We start from the raw sequence: 25,187 nt of genomic DNA, 5'->3' as shown, positions 1-25,187 counted from the left end.
TGCGTACCCTTTCCCGCCAGAGGATAGGTCACGCTGGTAAACACCCCCTAGGGTAGATAAAGCATTGACACGCTTATCAAAGAAGGTGGCACTACCGTCTCCGGATACGGCCGCCCTAAAAGAACCTGCTGATAGAAAGCTGGAAAGTACCCTAAAAGCTATATACACACACACTGGCATTATATTGAGACCCGCTATGGTTGGATGTGCAGTGCTGCTGCTGCGTGGTCAGACTCCCTGTCGGAAAACATTGATACCATGGATAGGGACAATATTTTGCTAACGATTGACCATATAAAAGACGCGGTCTTATACATGCGTGATGCACAGAGGGATATTTGCCGGCTGGCATCAAAAATAAGTGCTACGTCCATTGCCGCCAGACGGGGGCTATGGACTAGGCAATGGTCAGGTGATGCCGACTCCAAGCGGCACATGGAAGTTTTACCCTATAAAGGGGCGGAACTTTTTGGGGAAGGTCTTTCAGACCTCGTTTCCACAGCTACTGCTGGGAAATCGACCTTTTTGCCACAGGCTACCCCACAGCAAAAGAAAGCACCGTATTATCAGGTACAGTCCTTTCGGCCCCAGAAACACAAGCGGGCTAGAGGCTCATCCTTTCTGCCGAGGGGCAGAGGAAGGGGGAAAAAGCTGCAACACACAGCTAGTTCCCAGGAGCAGAAGTCCTCCCCTGCGTCCGGTAAGTCCACAGCATGACGCTGGGGCTGCTCAGGCGGAATCGGGAACGGTGGGGGCACATCTCAGGTTTTTCAGCACACAGTGGGCTCTCTCACAAGTGGATCCCTGGGTCCTTCAAGTAGTATCTCAGGGGTACAGGCTGGAATTCGAGACGTCTCCCCCCCGCCGTTTCCTAAAATCTGCCTTGCCGGCAACTCCCTCTGCCAGGGAGGCAGGTTGGTGGCTATTCAAAAACTGTATTCACAGAAAGTGATCGTCAAGGTACCCCTCCTTCAGCAAGGAAAGGGTTACTACTCCACAATGTTTGTGGTACCGAAACCGGACGGTTCGGTGAGACCCATCTTAAATTTAAAAACCTTGAACACTTATATCAAAAGGTTCAAGTTCAAGATGGAATCGCTCAGGGCGGTTATTGCGAGCCTGGAGGAGGGGGATTACACGGTATCCCTGGACATCAAGGATGCGTACCTGCATGTCCCCATTTACCCTCCGCACCAGGAGTACCTCAGATTTGTGGTACAGGACTGTCACTATCAGTTCCAGACGCTGCCGTTCGGGTTATCCACGGCACCGAGGGTCTTTACCAAGGTAATGGCCGAAATGAGGATACTCCTTCGCAAGAAGGGAGTTTTAATTATCCCGTACTTGGACGATCTCCTGATAAAGGCGAGGTCCAAAGAACAGTTGATAGTGGGGGTGGCACTTTCTCAGGAGGTGCTACAACAGCACGGCTGGATTCTAAACATTCCAAAGTCACAGCTGGTCCCGACGACACGTCTTCTGTTCCTGGGAATGATTCTGGACACAGACCAGAAAAGAGAGTTTCTTCCACTGGAAAAAGCCGAGGAATTGTCATCCCTGGTCAGAGACATTCTAAAACCAGGAAAAGTGTTGGTACATCAATGCACACGAGTCCTGGGAAAAATGGTAGCTTCGTACGAAGCGATTCCATTCGGAAGGTTGCACGCAAGGACGTTCCAGTGGGACCTGTTGGACAAATGGTCCGGGTCCCATCTCCAGATGCAACAGCGGATAATCCTATCGGCCAGAACCAGGGTGTCGCTGCTGTGGTGGCTGCAGAGGGCTCATCTACTAGAGGGCCGCAGATTCGGAATACAGGACTGGGTCCTGGTGACCACGGATGCCAGCCTTCGGGGCTGGAGGGCAGTCACAAAGGGAAGAAATTTCCAAGGACTGTGGTCAAATCAGGAGATTTTTCTTCACATAAATATCCTGGAGCTAAGGGCCATTTACAATGCCCTAAGCCAGGCAAGACCCCTGCTTCAAAACCAGCCGGTACTGATCCAGTCAGACAACATCACGGCGGTCGCCCATGTAAACAGACAGGGCGGCACGAGAAGCAGGATGGCGATGGCAGAAGCCACAAGGATTCTCAGATGGGCAGAGAATCATGTGTTAGCACTGACGGCAGTGTTTATTCCGGGAGTGGACAACTGGGAAGCAGACTTCCTCAGCAGACACGACCTCCACCCGGGAGAATGGGGACTTCATCCAGAAGTCTTCCAAATGCTGGTCAACCGGTGGGAAAAACCACAGGTAGACATGATGGCGTCCCGCCTCAACAAGAAGTTGAAAAGATATTGCGCCCGGTCAAGAGACCCTCAGGCGATAGCGGTGGACGCTCTAGTGACACCATGGGTGTACCAGTCGGTTTATGTGTTTCCTCCTCTACCTCTCATACCCAAGGTACTGAGAATAATAAGAAGGCGAGGAGTGAAAACCATACTCGTGGTTCCGGATTGGCCAAGAAGAACTTGGTACCCGGAACTTCAAGAGATGCTTACAGAGGACTCTTGGCCTCTGCCGCTCAGACAAGACCGCTCAGACAAGTCTTCCAAGACTTACCGCGGCTGCGTTTGACGGCATGGCGGTTGAACACCGGATCCTGAAGGAAAAGGGTTATCCGGAGGAAGTCATCCCTACCCTGATCAAAGCCAGGAAGGATGTCACCGCAAGACATTATCACCGCATTTGGCGAAAATATGTTGCTTGGTGTGAGGCCATGAAGGCCTCGACGGAGGAATTTCAACTGGGTCGATTCCTGCACTTCCTGCAAGCAGGGGTGACGTTGGGCCTCAAATTGGGGTCCATAAAGGTCCAGATTTCGGCTCTGTCGATTTTCTTCCAAAAAGAACTGACTTCACTGCCCGAAGTTCAGACTTTTGTCAAAGGAGTACTGCATATTCAGCCTCTTTTTGTGCCCCCAGTGGCACCTTGGGATCTCAATGTGGTTTTGGCATTCCTGAAATCACATTGGTTCGAACCACTTAAGACTGTGGATTTAAAATATCTCACGTGGAAAGTGGTCATGCTGTTGGCCTTGGCGTCGGCCAGGCGGGTTTCAGAATTGGCGGCTTTGTCTTGTAAAAGCCCTTATCTGATTTTCCATATGGATAGGGCGGAATTGAGGACTCGTCCTCAGTTTCTCCCAAAGGTGGTCTCAGCTTTTCACTTGAACCAACCTATTGTGGTGCCTGCGGCTACTAGGGACTTGGAGGATTCCAAGTTGCTGGACGTAGTCAGGGCCCTAAAAATTTATATTTCCAGGACGGCTGGAGTCAGAAAGACTGACTCGCTGTTTATCCTGTATGCACCCACCAAGCTGGGTGCTCCTGCTTCTAAGCAGTCTATTGCGCGCTGGATTTGTAGCACTATTCAGCTGGCGCATTCTGCGGTAGGCTTACCGCAGCCTAAATCTGTAAAAGCCCATTCCACACGGAAGGTGGGCTCATCTTGGGCGGCTGCCCGAGGGGTCTCGGCTTTACAACGTTGCCGAGCAGCTACTTGGTCGGGGGCAAACACGTTTGCAAAATTCTACAAATTTGATACCCTGGCTGAGGAGGACCTGGAATTCTCTCATTCGGTGCTGCAGAGTCATCCGCACTCTCCCGCCCGTTTGGGAGCTTTGGTATAATCCCCATTGTCCTTACGGAGTCCCCAGCATCCACTAGGACGTCAGAGAAAATAAGATTTTACTCACTGGTAAATCTATTTCTCGTAGTCCGTAGTGGATGCTGGGCGCCCATCCCAAGTGCGGATTGTCTGCAATACCTGTACATAGTTATTGTTACAAAAATCGGGTTTTGTTGTGAGCCATCTCTTCAGAGGCTCCATTTTGTTATCCTACTGTTAACCGGGGTTCCTATCACGTGTTATATGGTGTGATTGGTGTGGCTGGTATGAGTCTTACCCGGGATTCAAAAATCCTTCCTTGTTGTGTCAGCTCTTCCGGGCACAGTTCCTAACTGAGGCTTGGAGGAGGGTCATAGGGGGAGGAGCCAGTGCACACCAGATAGTCCTAAATCTTTCTTAGATGTGCCCAGTCTCCTGCGGAGCCGTCTATTCCCCATGGTCCTTACGGAGTCCCCAGCATCCACTACGGACTACGAGAAATAGATTTACCGGTGAGTAAAATCTTATTTTTTCTTATGAGATTTGAATTTGTTGCATTTGGTTTAAGCACAGACTAAAATTTGTCAATAGCACTTTTTTTTTTTTTTCCCTTTATTTCATTTTTCACATAATTAGAGTAGTCCTATATATTTTTTACTCCTAGTTTTGACAATCTTATGTACTTAGACAAGGTTTAACGTAACTTATAGGATGATTTTTCCCCATGATTTACTGAGAGTGCAAAGTACTTGTGTGCACACTGTATCTGGGCTATAGGTCGATCATGAAAGGGTCGACAGTCAGGTCGACTACTAATGGTCAACATGCTTTAGGTCAACATGGTCAGCAGAGCAATTTAAACATGTTTGGGATAGGCATATGAATATCCTTGCAAAGAACGAAGGATTAAATAGGGGTGAGGTTACCTAAAGGTTAAAGGTTAAAAAGGGGCAGACTAGATGGGCCAAGTGGTTCTTATCTGCCGTCAAATTCTTTGTTTCTAAGGTTGGGAAACACAGAAAAGGAGAGCATACCACTTCTGCAAAACGCTCTGGACCTAAACATGCATACTGTTGGAGCCTTTTATCCAGTGGTTCCAAAACTCTGTCCTCAAGGACCCCCAACAGTTCATTTTCCAGGTCTCCTCACAGAATGACAAGTGAAGTAATTAACTCCACCTGTGGACCTTTAAAAATGTGTCAGTGAGTAATGAATACACCTGTGCACCTGCTGGGTGACCTGGAAAACACAAACTGTTGAGAGTACTTGAGGACCGAGTTTGTGAGCCACTGCTCTAATCAATGGATAAGCAGAATCAGGAAAGGGTAAAACTATAAGCACTAATGTAATGACATAGTGCAGGTATTGTATATATGATCCCCCGCCAGGGGTCAGAAGCCAGTGACTATATAATAATCTTAAGTCACTAATAATCAGCATTTAAATCTTTTTATTCCTATAGGGTTTTCATCCGTGAGTTGAAGCGGTTGGATAACATCACACAAAGTCCTTTCTTGTCGCACATAACCTCAAGTCTTCAAGGACTTTCCACTATCCATGCATATGGCAAAGGGCACGAGTTTCTGCACAGGTCAGCACATACCCAGCATTTGACTTGTCCAGTCATTGTGAACTGCCTACTGACTATGTTGTACGGATATTGACGCCGAAATAATTTTTTTTATTGCACCTGACTTTTACTCTCTCCTGTTCTTTTTATTTTTTGTTCTCTGACTGACTCAGGTACCAAGAATTGCTGGATAATAATCAGGCCCCATTTTATCTATTTAACTGTGCCATGCGCTGGTTAGCCATACGTCTGGACATAATCAGTGTTTCCCTGATTACTACCACAGGCCTTATGATCATATTGATGCATGGAAATATCTCTCCAGCATATGCTGGGCTTGCAATGTCATATGCAGTGCAGGTGAGTAAAGGCACTAGGAGTCAGTATGGTTACATTATCTGAGGGTAACCAAACATTACTATAACAAATGTGACCATAGGTATGTCAGTAGAGAACAATAGTTAATAAGTCACTGTATGAATAGTCTCGGTATAGATTTCTTCCAACTCTTCCCAGCTTTAGACAGTTATGTCTAATGGATTTAAACTGAACTGGCCACAGAGCAAGTTATTCTTTTCTATGTAGAGGTCTGTTTTGAATTCTTCAGGCCAATTTCCGCTTGTATAAAGTAGATGAGGTTGTTTTTCCCTTTTAAGGATTGCTTGACTTGTACTGGGAATGAGTTTCCTGGTTTTATTACATCTGTCAGTGATGACTCATCTGTGTTACCACCACCCTAATTTAGCAAAATGCCACATACTGTATATTTAGGATTAATAACTTATACCAGTGGTTCCCAAACTTTCTTGAATCACAGCGTCCTAGAGTACCAGCATTTTTTTCACGGCACCCCTAGGATAAAAAAAAAAATGTATTGGTACATTTTGGGGGGGGGAATGAATTTAAGTACATTGTGCTCACCTGTTATCCTTAGGGTCAGTTATGTGGTGGTGTACAGTTGTGCTTCTGATTGTCAATATGTTTTAGATAAGCAAAACCAGTGCTAGTGGCTGCCAATCACTATTATGTCACTCCATAAATAATTGAATTTGGTCCTGGGCCACCAACCCGACGCACCCTTGCAAGAGCCTTGCGGCATCCTAGGGTGCCTAAGAACACAGTTTGGGAACCACTGGCTTAAACTGATGGGGCACAGGAGGAGGTAATGTGCCAGTAATCCTGCCACTAGACCCCTCAACCCCAGTTCTCTTCGGCCTTATCCTCCCCTTGTCTCTCCAGCCCCATTTTCCATGTGTCTGTAGCTCCAGCTGTAGTTAGCTCCCTTCTGTCTGTCATGCCCCCTTACCCGTAACACCCCCCCTCCCCCCTTCTTTCCCCCCAAAGTGTATCTCCAGCTTTAGCCAACCCTGCCAATAAATATGTAGTTTACGTATAGTGGAGTTACTTTTGTCCGTATAAGCTCTTATCCTTCTGCCTGAGATGCTATAAGTAAGTGACACACAGGTGTTCTGTTCTGATATGTCGTAACAGTGGAAATAATTACTGGGAGTACCAACTTGTCATGGGTCAGGAGAGCGTTTTACCTGGTGAAGCATTTCTAGTTCACGTTGCTGACAGGTGTTTGAGAAAAATTGCATTATTAATCAGGTTAATCTGGTTAGACTGCTGACTAAAATAGATTTGTTATCAAATGTTTGGTTAAAGGATAAACAAAAACATAATCTGTTGTATCACTGAAACAAAGATAGGTGTGCTTAGCCATCTTTTAACAGACTGTAGTTTACAATTTACTTTTTATTTAATTTTTTATTTTTTTCAGTTTAACCTGTTAACATACTTGTTTCACAATGCCATCACGGGTACCTGTTCCTGAGCAACCATGATGCAGTGTGGTGGTTATACAACAGAATAAAGAGCCCCACACACTGGTCGATACCAGTGAAATATATGAATGATCTCGTTCATTAATGAACGAGATACCGTTCATATCTTTCATTGATGAACGATGTGCGGCTCGTTTAAACATGCAGGCCAATCTGGACAATATCGTCCATATTAGCATGCAGGGCTATGGAGCCGGGTGACTGGGTGAGTGAAGAAACCTTCACCTGCTGGGTTGCCCGTCTCCCCTATCGGCGGTCGGACAGCTCAGCGGCGGTCAGGCGTGCTGAGCAATCTGAAGGGAAAATGAAATTCTCTGCTGATTGAAATGTGTCTTTTTAAACCTAGAAACCTACAATTAAAAAAAAATATACATTTCTCTAACGTCCTAGTGGATGCTGGGAACTCCGTAAGGACCATGGGGAATAGCGGGCTCCGAAGGAGGCTGGGCACTCTAGAAAGATTTATGACTACCTGGTGTGCACTGGCTCCTCCCACTATGACCCTCCTCCAAGCCTCAGTTAGATTTTGTGCCCGGCCGAGGTTGGATGCACACTAGGGGCTCTCCTGAGCCCTTAGAAAGAAAGTATAGTTTAGGTTTTTATTTTCAGTGAGACCTGCTGGCAACAGGCTCACTGCAGCGAGGGACTAAGGGGAGAAGAAGCGAACTCGCCTGCTTGCAGCCGGATTGGGCTTCTTAGGCTACTGGACACCATTAGCTCCAGAGGGATCGACCGCAGGCCCAGTCCTTGGTGTTCGGTCCCGGAGCCGCGCCGCCGTCCCCCTTACAGTGCCAGAAGCAAGAAGAGGTCCGGAAAAACGGCGGCAGAAGACATCAGTCTTCACCAAGGTAGCGCACAGCACTGCAGCTGTGCGCCATTGCTCCTCATACACACTTCATACTCCGGTCACTGAGGGTGCAGGGCGCTGGGGGGGGGCGCCCTGAGAAGCAATAATAACACCTTGGCTGGCAAAAACTCCACAATATATAGTCCCAGAGGCTATATATGTGGAAAATAACCCTGCCAGAATATGGAAAAAAGCGGGAGAATAGGCCGCGGAAAAGGGGCGGAGCTATCTCCTGCAGCACACTGGCGCCATTTCTCCTTCACAGATCCGCTGGAAGGAAGCTCCCTGGCTCTCCCCTGCAGTCTACACTACAGAACAGGGTAAAAACAGAGAGGGGGGGCACTAAATTTAGGCGCAATATATATATTATATAAAAAAGCAGCTATAGGGGACATAACTCAGTTAGTCCCTGCATTATATAGCGCTCTGGTGTGTGCTGGCATACTCTCACTCTGTCCCCCCAAAGGGCTTTTGTGGGTCCTGTCCTCATTCGGAGCATTCCTTGTGTGTGTTCGGTGTGTCGGTACGGCTGTGTCGACATGTTTGATGAGGATAATGATGTGGAGGCGGAGCAGATGCCTTTAGAAGGGATGTCACCCTCTGCAGGGCAGACACCTGAGTGGATGGGCTTATGGAAAGTAATGAGTGCACGTATAGACTCCCTATATAAGAAAATCGACGACATGCCAAATGTGGGACAGCCGACTTCTCAGCTCGTGCCTGCCCAGGCGTCGCATGGGTCATCAGGGGCTCTAAAACGCCCGCTACCTCAAGCAAACCCAGATGTCGACACTGATACTGACACCAGTGTCGACGACGATGAGTCTAACCTGATGCCCACTAAGGCCATTCACTGCATGATTGAGGCAATGAAAGAGGTGTTACACATTTCTGATATAACTACAGGTACCACTAAAAAGGGTATTATGTTTGGAGAGAAAAAACTACCCGTAGTTTTTCCCCCATCAGATGAATTAATGAAGTGTGTGAAGAAGCGTGGGCTTTCCCTGATAAAAAATTGGTAATTCCTAAGAAGGTACTAATGGCGTTCCCTTTCCCGCCAGAGGATAGGTCACGTTGGGAAACACCCCCTAGAGTGGATAAAGCGCTCACACGTTTGTCTAAAAAGGTGGCACTACCGTCTCCGGATACGGCCGCCCTCAAGGAACCTGCTGATAGAAAGCAGGAGGCGATCCTGAAGTCTGTATATACACACACAGGCATTATACTTAGGCCAGCTATTGCGTCAGCTTGGATGTGCAGTGCTGCCGCTGCGTGGTCAGATAAACTGTCAGAAAATATTGACACATTAGACAGAGACACGATCCTGTTAACCATAGACCATATAAAAGACTCAGTCTTATATATGAGAGATGCACAGAGGGAAATCTGCCGACTGGCATCTAAAGTAAGTGCATTGTCCATTTCTGCTAAGAGAGGCTTATGGACTCGCCAGTGGACAGGAGATGCGGATTCAAAAAAGCACATGGAAGTGTTACCATATCAGGGTGAGGAATTATTTGGGGATGGTCTCTCGGACCTAGTTTCCACAGCAACGTCTGGGAAGTCAGCATTTTTACCCCATGTCCCCTCACAGCCTAAGAAGGCGCCGTTTTATCAGGTTCAGTCCTTTCGGACCCAGAAAAACAGGCGTGGAAAAGGCGGGTCCTTTCTGTCCAGAGGCAGAGGTAGGGGAAAAAGGCTGCAACAAACAGCAGGTTCCCAGGAGCAAAAGTCCTCCCCCGCTTCTTCTTCCAAGTCCGCCGCATGACGGTGGGGCTCCACAGGCGGAGCCAGGTACGGTGGGGGGTCGCCTCAAAAATTTCAGCGATCAGTGGGTTCGCTCACAGGTGGATCCCTGGATCCTGCAAATAGTATCTCAGGGGTACAAGCTGGAATTCGAGGCGTCCCCACCCCACCGGTTCCTAAAATCTGCCTTGCTGATTGCTCCCTCAGACAGGGAGGCGGTGCTAGCGGCAATTCACAAGCTGTATTCCCAGCAGGTGATAATCAAGGTACCCCTACTTCAACAAGGCCGGGGTTATTATTCCACACTATTTGTGGTACCGAAACCGGACGGTTCGGTGAGACCCATTCTAAATTTGAAATCCTTGAACACGTACATAAAGAAATTCAAGTTCAAGATGGAATCGCTCAGGGCGGTTATTGCAAGCCTGGACGAGGGGGATTACATGGTATCCCTGGACATCAAGGATGCTTACCTACATGTCCCCATTTACCATCCTCACCAGGAGTACCTCAGATTTGTGGTACAGGATTGCCATTACCAATTCCAGACGCTGCCGTTTGGACTGTCCACGGCACCGAGGGTATTTACCAAGGTTATGGCGGAAATGATGATACTCCTTCGAAGAAAGGGAGTTTTAATTATCCCGTACTTGGACGATCTCCTAATAAAAGCGAGGTCCAAGGAACAGTTGTTGGTGGGAGTAGCATTATCTCAGGAGGTGCTGCACCAGCACGGCTGGATTCTGAATATCCCAAAGTCACAGCTGGTTCCGACGACACGGCTACTGTTCCTGGGTATGATTCTGGATACAGTCCAGAAGAAAGTGTTTCTCCCGGAGGAGAAAGCCAGGGAGTTGTCATCTCTAGTCAGAGACCTCCTGAAACCAAAACAGGTATCAGTGCATCGCTGCACACGGGTCCTGGGGAAGATGGTGGCTTCTTACGAAGCAATTCCCTTCGGCAGGTTCCATGCCAGAATCTTTCAGTGGGACCTGTTGGACCAGTGGTCCGGATCGCATCTTCAGATGCATCGCTTAATAACCCTGTCTCCAAGAACCAGGGTGTCTCTACTGTGGTGGCTGCAGAGTGCCCATCTTCTAGAGGGCCGCAGGTTCGGAATACAGGACTGGGTCCTGGTGACCACGGATGCCAGCCTTCGAGGCTGGGGGGCAGTCATACAGGGAAGAAACTTCCAAGGACTATGGTCGAGTCAGGAGACTTCCCTTCACATAAATATTCTGGAACTAAGGGCCAACTAAGGGCCATCTACAATGCCCTAAGTCGAGCAAAAGCCCTGCTCCTACACCAGCCGGTGCTGATCCAGTCAGACAACGTCACGGCAGTCGCCCATGTAAATCGACAGGGCGGCACAAGAAGCAGGATGGCGATGGCAGAAGCCACAAGAATACTCCGATGGGCGGAGAATCATGTACTAGCACTGTCAGCAGTGTTCATTCCGGGAGTGGACAACTGGGAAGCAGACTTCCTCAGCAGACACGACCTCCACCCGGGAGAGTGGGGACTTCACCCAGAAGTCTTCCAGATGCTGGTAAACCGTTGGGAAAAACCACAGGTGGACATGATGGCGTCCCGTCTCAACAAAAAGTTAAAAAGATATTGCGCCAGGTCAAGGGACCCTCAGGCGATAGCTGTGGACGCTCTAGTGACACCGTGGGTGTACCAGTCGGTTTATGTGTTCCCTCCTCTGCCTCTCATTCCAAAGGTATTGAGAATAATAAGAAAGCGAGGAGTAAACACAATTCTCGTGGTTCCGGATTGGCCAAGACTAGCGTGGTACCCGGAACTTCAAGAGATGCTCTCAGAGGACCCGTGGCCTCTACCGCTCAGACAGGACCTGATACAGCAGGGGCCCTGTCTGTTCCAAGACTTACCGCGGCTGCGTTTGACGGCATGGCGGTTGAACACCGGATCCTAAAGGAAAAGGGTATTCCGGAAGAAGTCATTCCTACGCTTATTAAGGCCAGGAAAGATGTTACGGCAACGCATTATCACCGCATATGGCGAAAATATGTTGCATGGTGCGAGGCCAATAAGGCCCCAACAGAGGAATTTCAACTAGGTCGATTTCTGCATTTCCTGCAAGCAGGAGTGGATATGGGCCTAAAACTAGGCTCCATTAAAGTACAGATCTCGGCTCTGTCGATTTTCTTTCAAAAAGAACTAGCTTCAGTACCTGAAGTTCAGACTTTTGTAAAAGGAGTGCTGCATATTCAGCCCCCGTTTGTGCCTCCTGTGGCACCTTGGGATCTCAACGTGATGTTGAGTTTCTTAAAATCACATTGGTTTGAGCCACTAAAAACCGTGGATCTGAAATATCTTACGTGGAAAGTGGTCATGTTATTAGCCTTGGCTTCAGCCAGGCGAGTGTCAGAATTAGCGGCTTTATCATGTAAAAGCCCTTATCTGATTTTCCATATGGATAGGGCAGAGTTGAGGACTCGTCACCAATTTCTCCCTAAGGTGGTGTCAGCGTTTCACCTGAACCAGCCTATTGTGGTGCCGGCGGCTACTAGTGAATTGGAGGACTCCAAGTTGCTAGACGTTGTCAGGGCCCTGAAAATATATGTTTCCAGGACGGCTGGAGTCAGGAAAACTGACTCGTTGTTTATCCTGTATGCACCCAACAAGCTGGGTGCTCCTGCTTCTAAGCAGTCTATTGCTCGCTGGATTTGTAGTACAATTCAGCTTGCACATTCTGTGGCAGGCATACCACAGCCAAAATCTGTAAATGCCCATTCCACAAGGAAGGTGGGCTCATCTTGGGCGGCTGCCCGAGGGGTCTCGGCTTTACAACTTTGCCGAGCAGCTACTTGGTCAGGGGCAAACACGTTTGCAAAATTCTACAAATTTGATACCCTGGCTGAGGAGGACCTGGAGTTCTCTCATTCGGTGCTACAGAGTCATCCGCACTCTCCCGCCCGTTTGGGAGCTTTGGTATAATCCCCATGGTCCTTACGGAGTTCCCAGCATCCACTAGGACGTTAGAGAAAATAAGAATTTACTCACCGGTAATTCTATTTCTCTAACGTCCTAGTGGATGCTGGGGACTCCGTCAGGACCATGGGGAATAGCGGGCTCCGCAGGAGACAGGGCACATCTAAAAAGCTTTTTAGGTCACATGGTGTGTACTGGCTCCTCCCCCTATGACCCTCCTCCAAGCCTCAGTTAGGTTTTTGTGCCCGTCCGAGAAGGGTGCAAACTGGATGGCTCTCTTAAGGAGCTGTTTAGTAAAGTTTTTTTTTAGGTTTCTAATCAGTGATTCCTGCTGGCGACAGGATCACTGCAACGAGGGACTTAGGGGAGAGACTTGCAACTCACCTGCGTGCAGGAGGATTGAAGTTTTAGGCTACTGGACACTGAGCTCCAGAGGGAGTCGGAACACAGGTCAGCCTGGGGTTCGTCCCGGAGCCGCGCCGCCGATCCCCCTTACAGACGCTGAAGAAAGACGGCGGAACGGAGGTCCGGAAACAGGCGGCAGAAGACTTCACAGTCTTCAGAGAGGTAGCGCACAGCACTGCAGCTGTGCGCCATTGTTGCTACACGGCTCACTGACACGGTCACGGAGGGTGCAGGGCGCTGCTGGGGGCGCCCTGGGCAGCAATATAAATACCTATTTGGCAAATAAATACATCACATATAGCCATTAAGGCTATATGTATGTATTTAACCCAGGCCAGTTTTCCTAATAACCGGGAGAAAAGCCCGCCGTGAAAGGGGCGGAGCTTATTCTCCTCAGCACTCAGCGCCATTTTCCTGACCAGCTCCGCTGGTGAGGAAGGTTCCCACTCTCCCCTGCACTACAGAAACAGGGTTAAAGAGAAGGGGGGCATAAATTGGCGATATAATTATATATTAAGAGCCCATATATAGAAACAACACCTTCTAGGGTTGTTATATACATTATGGCGCTTTTGGTGTGTGCTGGCAAACTCTCCCTCTGTCTCCCCAAAGGGCTAGTGGGTCCTGTCCTCTATCAGAGCATTCCCTGTATGTGTGTGCTGTAGGTCGGTACGTGTGTGTCGACATGTATGAGGAAAATGTTGGTGAGGAGACGGAGAAAATTGCCTGTAATGGTGATGTCACTCTCTAGGGAGTCGACACCAGAATGGATGGCTTACTTATGGAATTACGTGATAATGTCAACACGCTGCAAGCCGGTTGACGACATGAGACAGCCGGCGGACAAATTAGTATCGGTCCAGGCGTCTCAGACACCGTCAGGGGCTTGTAAAAACGCCCATTTACCTCAGTCGGTCGACAGACACTGACACGGACACTGACCCCAGTGTCGACGGTGAAGAAACAAACGTATTTTTCCTTTAGGGCCACAAGTTACATGTTAAGGGCAATGAAGGAGGTGTTACGTATTTCTGATACCACAAGTACCACAAATAAGGGTATTTTGTAGGGTGGGAATAAACTACTTGTAGTTTTGCCTGAATCAGATAAATTAAATGAAGTGTGTGATGATACGTGGGGTTCCTCCGACAGAAAGTTATGGGCGGTATACCCTTTTTCCCGCCAGTAGTAAGGGCGAGTTGGAAAACACACCTTAGGGTGGACAAGGCGCTCACACGCATATAAAAAACATGGCGTTACCGTTTCCAGATACGGCCGCCCTCAAGGAGCCAGCTGATAGGAAGCTGAAAAATATCATAACAGTATATACACACATACTGGTGTTATACTACGACCAGCAATCGCCTCAGCCTGGATGTGCAGCGCTGAGGGGGCTTGGTCGGATTTCCTGACTGAAAATTTTGATACCCTTGACAGGGACAGGATTTTATTGTCTATAGAGCATTTTAGGGATGCATTTCTATATATGTGTGATGCGCAGAGGCATATTTGCATTCTGGCATCAAAGAGTAAATGTGATGTACATATCTGCCAGACGAAGACACGACAGTGGTCAGGTGAGGCAGATTCCAGACGGCATATGGAAGTATTGCCGTATAAAGGGGCGGTCCATTGGACCTGGTGGCCATGGCAACAGCTGAAAAATCCACCTTTTGTTACCCCGAGTCACATATTGGCAGAAAAGGACACAGTCTTTTCAGTCTCAGTCCTTTCGTCCCCATACGGGCAGGCGGGCGAAGGCCAGTCATATCTGCCCAGGGGGAGAGGAAAGGGAAGAAGACTGCAGCAAGCAGCTCATTCCCAGGAACAGAAGCTCCTCACGGCTTCTGCCAAGTCCGCAGCATAACGCTGGGGCCGTACAAGCGGACTCAGGTGCGGTAGGGGGTCATCTCAAGAGTTTCAGCAACACTCGCAAGGGAACTCCGGGATCCTACATGTAATATCCCAGGTGTACATTGGAAATTCGAGACGTCTCCCCCTCACACAATTCACAGGCTGTATTCCCAGCAGGTGATAATCAAAGTACCCTTCTTACAACAAGGAAGGGGGTAGTATTCCACACTATATTGTGGTACTGAAGCCAACCGGCTCGGTGAGATCTGAAATATTTGAACACTTACATACAAGCGTTCAAATCAAGATGGAGTCACTCGGAGCAGTGATAGCGAACCAGGAAGAAGGGGACGATATAATGTCACTGGATATCAGGGACGTTTACCTACAGGTCCAAATTTGCCCTTCTCACCAAGGGTACTTCAGGTTCCTGGTACAGAACTGTCACTATCAGTTCAGACGCTGCCGTTTGGATGGTCCACGGCGCCCCGGGTCTTTACCAAGGTAATGGCCGGAATGATGATTTTTCTTAAAAGAAACATGGACGCTTTCCTGATAAGGGCAAGGTCCAGAGAACAGTTGGAGGTCAGAGTAGCACTATCTTAAGTAGTTCTACGACAGCACGAGTGGATTCTAAATATTCCAAAATCGCAGCTTTTTCCGACGACACGTCTACTGTTCCTAGGGAAGATTCTGGACACAGTCCAGAAAAACGTGTTTCTCCCAGTGGAGAAAACCAGGGAGTTATCCGAGCTAATCGGGATCCTCCTAAAACCAGGAAAAGTGTTAGTGCATCATTGCACAAGAGTCCTGGTAAAAATGGTGGCTTATTACGAAGCAATTCCATTCGGCAGATTTCCCGCAAGAACTCTTCAGTGGGATCTGCTGGACAAATGGTCCGGATCGCATCCTCAGATGCATCAGCGGATAACCCTATATCCAAGGAAAAGGGTGTCTCTCCTGTGGTGATTACAGAGTGCTCATCTTCTAGAGGGCCGCAGATTCGGCATTCAGGATTGGATGCCGGTGACCACGGAGGCCAGCCTGAGAGGCTGGGGAACAGTCACACAGGGAAAAAAATTTCCAGGGAAGTGTGATTAAGTCTGGAGAATTCTCTCCGCATAAATAAGCTTAGAGCAAATTTATAATGCTCTAAACTTAGCTAGACCTCTGCTTCAAGGTCAGCCGGTATTGATCCAGTGGGATAACATCACGGCAGTCGCCCACGTAAACAGAAGGGCGGTACAAGAAGCAGGAGGGCAGTGAAAACTGCAAGGATTTTTCGCTAGGCGGAAAATCATGTGATAGCACTGTCAGCAGTGTTCTTTCCGGGAGTGGACGACTGGGAAGCAGACTTCCTCAGCAGGCATGACCTCCACCCGGGAGAGTGGAAACTTCATAGGGAAGTTTTTCAACATGATTGTGGACCGTTGGCAAAGACCAAAGGTGGACATGATGGCGTCCCGCCCGAACAAAAACGGGACAGGTATTCCGCCAGGTCATGAGACCTTCAGGCGATAGCTGTGGATGTTCTGGTAACACCGTGGGTGTACCAGTCTGTGTATGTGTTCCCTCCTCTGTTTCTCATAACCAGGGTATTGAGAATTATAAGACATAGAGGAGTATGAACTATACTAGTGGCTCCGGATTGGCCAAGAGGGACTTGGTACCCGGAACTTCAAGAAATGCTCACAGAGGACTAAGGGCCTGGGGAGCTAAGAAGGGACTTGATTCAGCAAGTACCATGTCTATTCCAAGACTTACCGCGGCTGCGTTTGACGGCATGGCGGTTGAATGCCGGATCCTGAGGGGAAAAGGCATTCCATAAGAGGTCATACCTACCCTGGTCAAAGCCAGGAAGGAGGTGACCGCACAACGTCATCACCACATGTGGTGAAAATATGTTGCGTGGGTGAGGCCAGGAAGGCTCCACGACGGAAATTCAACTAGGTCGATTTCTACACTTCCTGAAAACAGGAGTGTTTTGGACCTCAAATTGGGGTTCATTAACATTTAAATTTCGGCCCTGTAGATTTTCTTCCAGAAAGAATTGACTTCAGTTCCTGAAGTCCAGATTGTAAAGGATGTATTGCATATACAGCTTTTTTGTGCCCCTAGGGGCACCGTGAGATCTCAACATAGTGTTGGGATTTCTTAAAATCATATTGGTTTGAACCGCTCAAATCTGTGGATTTGAAATATCTCACATGGAAAGTGACCATGCTGTTGACAAATATCTCACATGGGAAGTGACCATGTTGTTAGCCCTGGCCTCGGCCAGGCGATTGTCAGAATGGGCGGCTTTGTCTTACAAAAGCCCATATTAAAATTTTCCATTTGAACAGGACAGAACTGGGACTCGTCTCCAGTTTCTTCATGAAGGGGTGTCAGCGTTTTCACCTGAAACAACCTCTTGTGGTGCCTGCGGCTACTAGGGACTTGGAGGACTCCAAGTTACTAGACGTGGTCAGGGCCCTAAAAATATATATATATATATATATATATATATATATATATATATATATATATATATATATATAGTTAGGACGGCTGGAGTCAGAAAGTCTGACTTGCTGTTTATACTGTATACACCCAACAAGCTGGGTGCTCATGCTTCTAAGCAGTCTATTGCACGCTGGATTTGTAGTACAATTCAGCTTGCACATTCTGTGGCAGGCCTGCCACAGACGAAATATGTAGATGCCCATTCCACAAGGAAGGTGGGCTCATCCTGGGCGGCTGCCCGAGGAGTCTCGGCATTACAACTTTGCCGAGCAGCTACGTGGTCAGGGGAGAACACGTTTGTAAAATTTTACAAATTTTGATACTCTGGCTAAGGAGGACCTGGAGTTCTCTCATTCGGTGCTGCAGAGTCATCCGCACTCTCCCGCCCGTTTGGGAGCTTTGGTATAATCCCCATGGTCCTGACGGAGTCCCCAGCATCCACTAGGACGTTAGAGAAAATAAGAATTTACTTACCGATAATTCTATTTCTCGTAGTCCGTAGTGGATGCTGGGCGCCCATCCCAAGTGCGGATTGTCTGCAATGCTTGTACATAGTTATTGTTACAAAAATCGGGTTATTACTATTGTTGTGAGCCATCTTTTCGGAGGCTACTTCGTTTTGTTATCATACTGTTAACTGGGTTCAGATCACAAGTTGTACGGTGTGATTGGTGTGGCTGGTATGAGTCTTACCCGGGATTCAAGATCCTTCCTTATTGTGTACGCTCGTCCGGGCACAGTACCTAACTGAGGCTTGGAGGAGGGTCATAGGGGGAGGAGCCAGTACACACCATGTGACCTAAAAAGCTTTTTAGATGTGCCCTGTCTCCTACGGAGCCCGCTATTCCCCATGGTCCTGACGGAGTCCCCAGCATCCACTACGGACTACGAGAAATAGAATTATCGGTAAGTAAATTCTTATTTTCTCGTAGTCCGTAGTAGATGCTGGGCGCCCATCCCAAGTGCGGATTGTCTGCAATACTTGTACATAGTTACTGTTAACTAAAGGGTTATTGTTGAGCCATCTGTTGAGAGGCTCAGTTGTTTTCATACTGTCAAACTGGATATAGTATCACGAGTTGTACGGTGTGATTGGTGTGGCTGGTAAGAGTCTTACCCGGGATTCTAAATCCTTCCTTATTATGTCTGCTCGTCCGGGCACAGTGTCCTAACTGAGGCTTGGAGGAGGGTCATAGTGGGAGGAGCCAGTGCACACCAGGTAGTCATAAATCTTTCTAGAGTGCCCAGCCGCCTTCGGAGCCCGCTATTCCCCATGGTCCTTACGGAGTTCCCAGCATCCACTACGGACTACGAGAAATAGAATTACCGGTGAGTAAATTCTTATTTTCTCTTTCATCCATCTGGGGGACGCTGCGCTGTTACTTGTGGGGTTAGAGTGTGTGGATGGGAGTTTGGCACAGAACCTATCAAAACTAACTCCTCCCCCCTCTAACCCCTCCCATCTCCAGCCTACCACCAGATCACCTTCGTTTTAGTTTTGTGCCTGAGGAGTACAGGCACAGATTTCCTTAGCTAGACTTTTAGTTAGGTTTTATTTCTTTTCTTTAGATTTTAGAGTTAAGAGCAATTCGGTATTCTCTGGTTCAAATACAGGACAGTGTCAGGGGTCACCCAGTACGCATCCAATCAGAACGCAACAGCAGTAGCTTACATAAACAAGCAGGGAGGAACTCGCAGTTGGAGAGCCATGAAGGAAGTCACACATATTCTACAGTGGGCGGAGAAGTGGATTCCGACCATATCCGCAATTCACATTCCAGGGGTAGACAACTGGGAAGCAGATTTCTTAAGCCGCCACACGATACATCCGGGGGAATGGGAACTTTCATCAAGAAGTCTTTCTGACCCTGGTGTCAGTGGGGCACACCCGACATCGATCTCATGGCATCCCGCCTAAACCGAAAGCTACCTCAGTACGGCTCTCGCACTCAAGACCCTCAAACAACGATGCATTGACAGCCCCGTGGCGATTTCGTCTCGGATATGTGTTTCCTCCAATTCCCTTGATACCGCGTCTTCTTCAACGCATCCGCAGAGATGGTCTACCAGTCATTCTTGTAGCACCGGACTGGCCTCGACGTCAGTGGTACACTCTTCTTCGGAGCATGGTGGTCGGAGAAACGTTCAGTCTTCCTCTACGACCCGATCTCCTCTTACAAGGTCCTTGTCACCATCAGAGTTTAGATTGTCTGGCTTTGACGGCTTGGTTCTTGAATCCAACATTTTAAGAGCTAAAGGATTATCTCGTCCAGTGGTAAAAACAATGCTTCAGGCTAGGAAGCCTGTCACTTCTCGTATTTATCACAGGGTATGGCGTATTTACATTGCTTGGTGTGAAAGGCGTGGGTTGTCCCCGCACCTCTTCCAATTACCTCGTCTGCTCTCTTTTCTCCAGGAGGGTCTGACTAAGGGACTTCGTTTGTCTTCTCTTAAGGGACAGGTTTCAGCACTGTCGGTACTTTTTCAAAAAAGATTGGCTGTCATTCCGGAAGTTCAGACCTTCTTTCAGGGTGTACTCAGGATTCAACCTCCCTTTATACCTCTGGTTCCACCGTGGGATTTAAATCTGGTTCTTCAGGCTCTCCAGAAGCCTCTGTTTGAACCATTAAATTCTGTTGAGTTACGTTTTCTTACTCTTAGAGTGTTTTTTCTCTTGGCCATTGCCTCCGCTAGGCGTGTTTCTGAGTTGGCAGCCCTTTCTTGCAGGCCGCCTTTGTTGGTTTTTCACGACAATCGAGTGGTTTTGCGTACAAAGCCTTCTTTTCTGCCTAAAGTGGTATCGGCTTTCCATATGAATCAGGACATTGTTCTGCCGGCGTTTGTTCCAGAATCTGCTGGAGGGGATTGCCATTTGGCCTCCTTAGATGTTGTTAGAGCTTTACGCATATATTTGTCCCGTACAGAATCTATTCGACGTACGGATACCTTACTGATTTTGTTTGCTGCGCCCAAGCGTGGCTGGCCGGCCTCTAAAAATACAGTGGCGCGCTGGGTTACCTCTGCTATTAGACAGGCTTATGTTTCTTCAGCGTTACCTATTCCTGATTCTTTGAGGGCTCATTCGATTAGAGCTGTTGGGGCCTCTTGGGCTGTGCGCGGTGGAGTGTCCGTCGAGCAGTTATGTCGAGCGGCAACCTGGTCTTCTGTGCATACCTTCACAAAGTTCTACCGTTTCCATACTTTTGGTTTGGAGTCTGCCTCTGTTGGGCGTCAGATTTTACGGACGGCTATGCCGTCCACGTCTCCCTCCTCTAATTAGCTTGCTTTGGGAAATCCCACAAGTAACAGCGCAGCGTCCCCCAGATGGATGAAAGAGAAATAGGGATTTTTGTTACTTACCGTAAAATCTCTTTCTCTGATTCCATCTGGGGGACCCTGCGATCCCTCCCTTATTTTTGTCTGGTTTCCTTGGTCAGGTTCTATCTCCTCTCCTCCGGCTTTGCTAAATGTTAACTGAGGTGATCTGGTGGTAGGCTGGAGATGGGAGGGGTTAGAGGGGGGAGGAGTTAGTTTTGATAGGTTCTGTGCCAAACTCCCATCCACACACTCTAACCCCACAAGTAACATCGCAGCGTCCCCCAGATGGAATCAGAGAAAGAGATTTTACGGTAAGTAACAAAAATCCCTATTTTGTCCCAGTTGACAGGATTGTTCCAGTTCACGGTAAGGCTCGCATCGGAGACAGAAGCTCGTTTCACATCAGTAGAGCGAATCAGCCATTACATAAAGGTAAGGACCTTTGTTTACTTGAGCTCTTGGCAGCCTGTTACATGAACCAGTATAGTTCTGTCATCTAGTGTACACATTTACCAAACCCATTTCTGCACTAACTACAAAGGGATCCATGGAAGCAAATTCAATGTTTTTTCTTTTCATATACGTAATTTACCCTGTAATACGATTTTGTTTAATCTTTCGTAGTGCTTCAATACACAGTATCTAATATCCTTCATTCTCCACCCTTCCTCTACTCCCAACATGCAAGCAGCAGAGTATAAGAACTGCTTAGACACAAGTTGATTAATGCTCAATATTTTGACCATGTGTTTTTTTTGTTTTTTAATATTATTTTACATAAGTTTTATTAGACTATGATCTGTTTCTTCTTCATACTCTGTCATTGCACGATTTGAATTTTAACTTGTGTTAACTTTACCTAGCGATGCTATATAAAATGCATACACTCTTAAAAAACCATAACCTTCCATACTTGTATACCTCCATTTGTGCTGTATTTACAGTGGTTGATGTTCTCTGTAAAGCGCTGCGGAATGTGTGTGCTATATAAAATTACTGGTAATAAATAAATAATATTTTTAAACTTCGTTCAATCGCATGATAAATGCACAATTCAGTAATTATGGAAGACCACTTTCTTCAACCTGTTCATGGTCTTCTATCTGGTATCAAGTATTTAAAAATATATTCTGCTCATCACTGCAGGCATGCTATGGGAAGTGGGTCATATGGTGTTTTTTTTCTCTAACGTCCTAAGTGGATGCTGGGGACTCCGTCAGGACCATGGGGAATAGCGGCTCCGCAGGAGACAGGGCACAAAAAGTAAGCTTTTAGGATCACATGGTGTGTACTGGCTCCTCCCCCTATGACCCTCCTCCAAGCCTCAGTTAGGTTTTTGTGCCCGTCCGAGCAGGGTGCAATCTAGGTGGCTCTCCTAAAGAGCTGCTTAGAAAAAGTTTTTTTAGGTTTTTTATTTTCAGTGAGTCCTGCTGGCAACAGGCTCACTGCATCGAGGGACTTAGGGGAGAGAATTTCAACTCACCTGCGTGCAGGATGGATTGGATTCTTAGGCTACTGGACACCATTAGCTCCAGAGGGAGTCGGAACACAGGTCTCACCCTGGGGTTCGTCCCGGAGCCGCGCCGCCGACCCCCCTTACAGATGCTGAAGATTGAAGGTCCGGAAACAGGCGGCAGAAGGCTCTTCAGTCTTCATGAAGGTAGCGCACAGCGCTGCAGCTGTGCGCCATTGTTGTCACACACTTCACACCAGACGGTCACGGAGGGTGCAGGGCGCTGCTGGGGGCGCCCTGGGCAGCAATATATAATACCTTTTATGGCAAAAGAATACATCACATATAGCCATTAAGGCTATATGTATGTATTTAACCCATGCCAAATGTCTAAAACTCCGGGAGAAAAGCCCGCCGGAATAGGGGGCGGGGCTTATTCTCCTCAGCACACAGCGCCATTTTCCTGCTCAGCTCCGCTGTGAGGAAGGCTCCCAGGACTCTCCCCTGCACTGCACTACAGAAACAGGGTAAAACAGAGAGGGGGGGCATATTTTGGCGATATTTTTATATATTTAAGCGGCTATAAGGAACAACACTTATATAGGGTTGTTCCCATATATATTATAGCGCTTGGGTGTGTGCTGGCAAACTCTCCCTCTGTCTCCCCAAAGGGCTAGTGGGGTCCTGTCTTCGATAAGAGCATTCCCTGTGTGTCTGCTGTGTGTCGGTACGTGTGTGTCGACATGTATGAGGACGATGTTGGCGTGGAGGCAGAGCAATTGCCGATAATGGTGATGTCACCCCCCAGGGAGTCGACACCGGAATGGATGGCTTTGTTTATGGAATTACGTGATAATGTCAGCACATTACAAAAATCAGTTGACGACATGAGACGACCGGCAAACCAGTTAGTACCTGCCCAGGCGTCTCAGACACCGTCAGGGGCTGTAAAGCGCCCTTTACCTCAGTCGGTCGACACAGACCCAGACACAGACACTGAATCTAGTGTCGACGGTGATGAAACAAACGTATTTTCAAGTAGGGCCACACGTTATATGATCACGGCAATGAAGGAGGCTTTGCATATCTCTGATACTACAAGTACCACAAAAAGGGGTATTATGTGGGGGGTGAAAAAACTACCTGTAGTTTTTCCTGAATCAGAGGAATTAAATGATGTATGTGATGAAGCGTGGGTTAACCCAGATAGAAAAATGCTAATTTCAAAAAAGTTATTAGCATTATACCCTTTCCCGCCAGAGGTTAGGGCGCGCTGGGAAACACCCCCTAGGGTGGATAAGGCGCTCACACGCTTATCGAAACAAGTGGCGTTACCGTCTCCTGATACGGCCGCCCTCAAGGATCCAGCTGATAGGAGGCTGGAAACTACCCTGAAAAGTATATACACTCATACTGGTGTTATACTGCGACCAGCCATCGCCTCAGCCTGGATGTGCAGTGCTGGGGTCGTCTGGTTGGATTCCCTGACTGAAAATATTGATACCCTGGATAGGGACAGTATTTTATTGACTATAGAGCAATTAAAGGATGCTTTCCTTTATATGCGAGATGCGCAGAGAGATATTTGCACTCTGGCATCGAGAGTAAATGCGATGTCCATATCTGCCAGAAGGAGTTTATGGACGCGACAGTGGTCAGGTGATGCGGATTCCAAACGACATATGGAAGTATTGCCGTATAAAGGGGAGGAATTATTTGGCGTCGGTCTATCGGATCTGGTGGCTACGGCAACTGCCGGAAAATCCACTTTTTTACCTCAGACCCCCTCCCAACAGAAAAAGACACCGTCTTTTCAGCCGCAGTCCTTTCGTTCCTATAAGAACAAGCGGACAAAAGGACAGTCATATCTGCCTCGGGGCAGAGGAAGGGGTAAGAGAGGGCAGCAAGCAGCCCCTGCCCAGGAACAGAAGCCCTCCCAGGGTTCTGCAAAGCCCTCAGCATGACGCTGGGGCCTTACAAGCGGACTCAGGAACGGTGGGGGGTCGACTCAAGAATTTCAGCGCACAGTGGGCTTGCTCACAGGTGGACCCCTGGATTCTACAGGTAGTATCTCAGGGTTACAGGTTGGAATTCGAGAAGTCTCCCCCTCGCCGGTTCCTAAAGTCTGCTTTGCCAACGTCTCCCTCGGACAGGGCGACGGTATTGGAAGCCATTCACAAGCTGTTTGCTCAGCAGGTGATAGTCAAGGTACCCCTCCTACAACAGGGAAAGGGGTATTACTCCACGCTATTTGTGGTACCGAAGCCGGACGGCTCGGTAAGACCTATTCTAAATCTCAAATCTTTGAACCTGTACATACAAAAATTCAAGTTCAAGATGGAGTCACTCAGAGCAGTGATAGCGAATCTGGAAGAAGGGGACTTTATGGTGTCCCTGGACATAAAGGACGCTTACCTGCATGTCCCAATTTGCCCTTCACATCAAGGGTACCTCAGGTTCGTGGTGCAAAACTGTCATTATCAGTTTCAGACGCTGCCGTTTGGATTGTCCACGGCACCTCGGGTCTTTACCAAGGTAATGGCCGAAATGATGATCCTTCTACGAAGAAGAGGCGTATTAATTATCCCTTACTTGGACGATCTCCTGATAAGGGCAAGATCCAGAGAACAGCTGGAAGACGGAGTAGCACTAACCCAACTAGTGCTGCAACAACACAGGTGGATTCTGAATTTTCCAAAATCTCAGTTGACCCCGACGACACGTCTGCTGTTCCTGGGAATGATTCTGGACACGGTTCAGAAAAAGGTGTTTCTTCCGGAGGAGAAAGCCAGGGAGTTATCCGAACTTGTCAGGAACCTCCTAAAACCAGGGACAGTGTCTGTGCATCAATGCACAAGAGTCCTGGGAAAGATGGTGGCTACTTACGAAGCGATTCCATTCGGCAGATTCCACGCACGAACTTTTCAGTGGGATCTGCTGGACAAATGGTCCGGATCGCATCTGCATATGCATCAGCGGATAACCTTATCGCCACGGACAAGGGTGTCTCTTCTGTGGTGGTTGCAGAGTGCTCATCTGTTAGAGGGCCGCAGATTCGGCATACAGGACTGGGTC

At 48.1% G+C, this 25,187-nt stretch overlaps 1 protein-coding gene across 1 annotated transcript in view; it reads left to right on the top strand.

The window, feature by feature from the left end:
- Nucleotides 1–25,187, top strand: part of ABCC5 (ATP binding cassette subfamily C member 5) — a 201,748-nt gene that overhangs the window by 154,068 nt on the left and 22,493 nt on the right. Inside the window, exons 22-24 of the mRNA XM_063916576.1 lie at nucleotides 5,075–5,203; nucleotides 5,356–5,542; nucleotides 21,002–21,091. Of these exons, the coding sequence (XP_063772646.1) occupies nucleotides 5,075–5,203; nucleotides 5,356–5,542; nucleotides 21,002–21,091 (406 nt within the window). The remainder of the gene's footprint in view (nucleotides 1–5,074; nucleotides 5,204–5,355; nucleotides 5,543–21,001; nucleotides 21,092–25,187) is intronic.

This window comes from Pseudophryne corroboree, chromosome 4, assembly GCF_028390025.1.
Source record: "Pseudophryne corroboree isolate aPseCor3 chromosome 4, aPseCor3.hap2, whole genome shotgun sequence".
NCBI lineage: Eukaryota > Metazoa > Chordata > Amphibia > Anura > Myobatrachidae > Pseudophryne > Pseudophryne corroboree.
The sequence above is the reverse complement of the archived record's forward strand: the minus strand, read 5'-3'. Positions and strand labels throughout refer to the sequence as shown.